The sequence below is a fragment of the Buceros rhinoceros genome, unplaced genomic scaffold, assembly GCF_000710305.1.
Source record: "Buceros rhinoceros silvestris isolate BGI_N320 unplaced genomic scaffold, ASM71030v1 scaffold11971, whole genome shotgun sequence".
Lineage (NCBI taxonomy): Eukaryota > Metazoa > Chordata > Aves > Bucerotiformes > Bucerotidae > Buceros > Buceros rhinoceros.
Genome location: NW_010395975.1, coordinates 18,606 through 22,386, shown reverse-complemented (window position 1 = coordinate 22,386; position 3,781 = coordinate 18,606). Strand labels below are relative to the sequence as shown.

At 51.8% G+C, this 3,781-nt stretch overlaps 1 protein-coding gene across 1 annotated transcript in view; it reads right to left on the bottom strand.

Annotated features, from left to right (window-relative positions):
- Positions 1-374: 374 nt before the first annotated feature.
- Positions 375-3,781, bottom strand: part of LOC104501844 (mitogen-activated protein kinase kinase kinase 3-like) — a gene marked incomplete at both ends in the record, with an annotated part of 17,515 nt that continues 14,108 nt past the window's right edge. Inside the window, 3 exons of the mRNA XM_010145725.1 lie at positions 375-569; positions 1,549-1,641; positions 3,511-3,578. Coding sequence (XP_010144027.1) covers positions 375-569; positions 1,549-1,641; positions 3,511-3,578 — 356 coding nt within the window. The remainder of the gene's footprint in view (positions 570-1,548; positions 1,642-3,510; positions 3,579-3,781) is intronic.

Below are 3,781 nucleotides of genomic sequence, written 5' to 3'. Positions count from 1 at the left end.
TGGCAGCACTGTACGCCACGGAACGGGGCCTCTGGACACATTTGCTCCCGAGTCTTCTGGAAGCTTCTGCTGCATGAGCACACTGAGAGTCCAACACACAAGCAATTTTCTGCAACCCAGCAAGCAACGAGCACCAGCTGACCTCTCAGACGCTCTCGGCTCGAGGCCAAGCTGAGATGCAGCGCACTGCATTACATCTTCCTCGCTGAGACACGCGCAGCGCAGCGTGCCCCGCGTCGGGGCGGGATCAAAGGGTGCTCACGCACGGTGAGCTTGGCTGATGCCCAGCAACTCAGCCCGTCACGGTAACTTAGTTTGGTGTGGAGACCCGCACGCGCTGGGACCTCAGACACTAGCAGCCTTGGCGCACTCACCGCTCCGAGCTTTTGACGGGGAGGTGCTGAAGACCTGCAGACCTTTTTCACAATTGTTCCGCCATTTGGGCCTGTATTCGTCGTACTGCAAGGTGCTGAGCTTGCTGTCCCCGTTAAAGCTCTTGGTCCGGCTAGAAGGGACAAGCTGAAACAGGTTCTCCTGAGGGAAGTAACTCCTGGGGAAAGTCCTCCGGCCTGCAGGAGAAAAGGGGGAGAGTTACAGCAAGAACACACGCCCCCGCGTGGATCTACTGATCACCACCTGCTCACCTGGCTGCCCAGATCCGCCAGGGAACCTCTCCAAACTGAGCAAAACAAGTCTAATGAAACTGAAGCAAAGCCCTTCAAACAGTTTTAATTCAGTTTGCGTTGTTAACAGCAGGCATTACATCTACTGCTGACATTTCCAGAGGGGTGCCACAGCCTAATTACATCAGGGGCTTTGTTGGTTGATAATAATCACAATTAAACTCTGAACAGGCAGGGACTTACGCTGCAGATCACCCCTGCCACCCCTTAAGTCCCCAGTACAAATGACCACACAAGCAGTGATAACTGCCCTCAGAAGGGTGGTGTCGGCAAGAGACAGGGGTCATGCTGGAAGGCTCCGTATGCTGTCTGCGCATCCTCAGTATTTCTTTTTTCTCCAAGAGAATTTGATTCTTGCTTGGTTTTGCCTCCCCCCACTTGCAGTCTCATACAGAGAAAGAAGGAGCAGCAAGAAGGTGATGGGGTGGCCCCCAAAGCTCAGAGCCCACCAGCCTAAAGCAGAGATGGGGACAGATACTGCTAACCTGACACTGCCGGGGGATCTCCTGCAGCTCTGCCAGAAGGTCACAAAGCAGCACCCTCGAAAGCAAGCAGCTAAGGGGCACGGAAGGGTTGATATTGCCGGGGACGAGAAATGTCAGTCGTCCACGTGCCAAGTTAGAACAACAGCTGTAAGCACAGAGGGAGCAGAGCACCGCCTCTCATACAAGCACTCCCCAGGAGCAGACCCACAGGTCCAACAGAGGACGTTCTTCAGAAATCACCAGTGAATCCCCAGTTACTTCCTGGTTCTCCCTTTATTAGAAACTTCTCCTCCCGAGTCTCTCCAGTTCCAGGCACTGTGACAAGCCATCAAGATCCTGGGCTGAGCACCTCCCTCCCCAACCCTCCATCATCTTCTTACCGTCACTGTAGTCCTTGCGACTTTGGGAGAGGTGGTACTGCCTCGGGAAGGTCCCACCTTTGCCGAACCTCTCACAGAACGGGATGTCAAAGTCTGGCAGGAGGGAAGAAGACACGTTTTTGAGATCAGCTCAGTATCAAGTGCCGAGAGAGGCTCTTACAGGAAAGCGTTCTGGTCTTCTCGCTGAGTTACAGGCAAGAATGAGGAGACAAGCTGCTCTTTTACACGACCATACACTTCCCAAGGCCACTCTGAAATCTGCCCACGGTCACACACTCCTTAGTGGAAACTAAGGGTTAGACACACTGGTCCTGGCCCCCCTAAAGCAAAGGGGTTTCACTGCTGGCTCGAGGGCCCTGGCCCTCGCTATCCGAATACAAGGCAGGGGACTACATAGACCATGCCTGGTTTCCAAGACAGAGCACCAAACATGTTATATGCACATGGAAAATGAAAAAATTAGCGTGGAAACAGGACTGCCAGGCAGGGCTGGGCCCAGCTCCATCTACTGCCAAACCTCTGCTCCGGTATCAGCTATTTCCAGGGAAATGCCAAAACCCAGCACCTGGCTAACACGGGACGATGTCTCAGGCGTCCTTCTCAGACGTGACTCCTGACCTCTGAAAGCCAGAGACCAATTCACACCCCCAGAGCTCCAAACATTTCTCTTGACTTTGATGAAATGCTAGACAGACAGACTTGGAATATACAGAAGGGACTAAAGACCATCGATGTTTAGGTGAGACAGGAGATTATGGGAGATGGATGGACGTACCAGATAAGGATGGATTTTTAATAGAAACACAGCACAGGAAGCCATTGCTGGTAGCACTGAAAAATTTGAGATTACAGTATCTGTCATTCCCCCCATCCTTCACCTGCTGTTTTTCCTCCATCCAGTTCTAATGACACAGTCCGATCTGTCTGTTTGTTTGCCTTAGCGCAGGGCCAGCAGCCGCTCCTTGGAGACCGCTCCTGGCCACTGCTGCGCTTCAGCATGATTTCCCCATTACGGCATGCAAGAGGAGCGAATAATGGCTGAAATATGGTCAGCAAGAAAAGCAACAAGGACAGGTCAAGGGGTTCTCGGCGAGCCATGCACGAATGTTGACTCTGAAAGGTGTCTTGGAGCAAAAGGGCTCCCCGGCCTCTAGGGATATATCCAAAGCTTTGGCGACGTGGACTGACTGCCTGCAGCTTCATCCCCACAGCGCGATCCAGCAGTCCTGCCCCAGGCCAGAGCCGAGCTCTCGTGCCGCAGGCTGGCTGCCGTTCGCTCATTTTTAACAGGGAGAGTCACTACACTGTTATAGAGTTTCCATGACTAACCAGCTGGATGTTTCTCAGTGATGGAGCAGTAACCAATACGCTCCTCCAATGGCCTTGCAGTTTCTCTGATTATTATCAATGCAAGCGTAAGAGATGTAACTTCCTGGAGAGTCTGGGACGCAGGTTTTGCTACGTAGGAAATCGGGATCTCAAAAGAGCAACTCATGGGCACTATCGGAGACAAAAGGTGATCCCGCAAGGCTGTTTCCAGCTTCAAAGTTGTCTCTGAATACAAGAGCAAGACCCCCTCAGCAACTGCTTCCAGCTCAGAACCACCTCTGAACTCTCCCCTGTTTGTCCCCCCCTTACTTGCTTGTCCCCAGTTACTCCCCAGCCCTTGCTCCCCAGTTTGGGCTGTTGCTGCTGAGAGTGGATTCCCAAAGGTTCTTCAATGCTACCACTATTGCTCCAGAGCCAAGAAGGGTTAATGACAACAAGAGCAGCCCTGGAGAACGTTCATGTTTGATCATCGCAGGGTCACGTCTGAAGCGTAACCTGAGCAATGGGGCTGGTTCCCTTGACTGTTTTTAATGCCTTTTCACGTGGTACTATCTCTGTAACAGCCTTCATCCAGTCTCTTTACTACATGCTTTTTATACTCGTCAGCAAATGCAAACCTCCAAGGGTGCTTACCCATGCAATCAAGACTGTCTTTGGGATGGGTCTTCCTTCCAGGAACAGGGGTTTGGGTAAAGGGAGGGCTGCAAAGGAAATTAAAAAAAAATAAAGATACACTTTATTAAATCAGAAGGCTATGGAATGAATGAGGAAGTGACTACTCGCAGAAAGGACGGGCTGTACCACACGCTGCACAGAACAGCCCAATCTACCCAAATGAGCTCTCAGCCTCAACTAGTGAAGATTGGTTTTTTGGTGGATCACAGCTTGGTCCTGTAGCAAATTA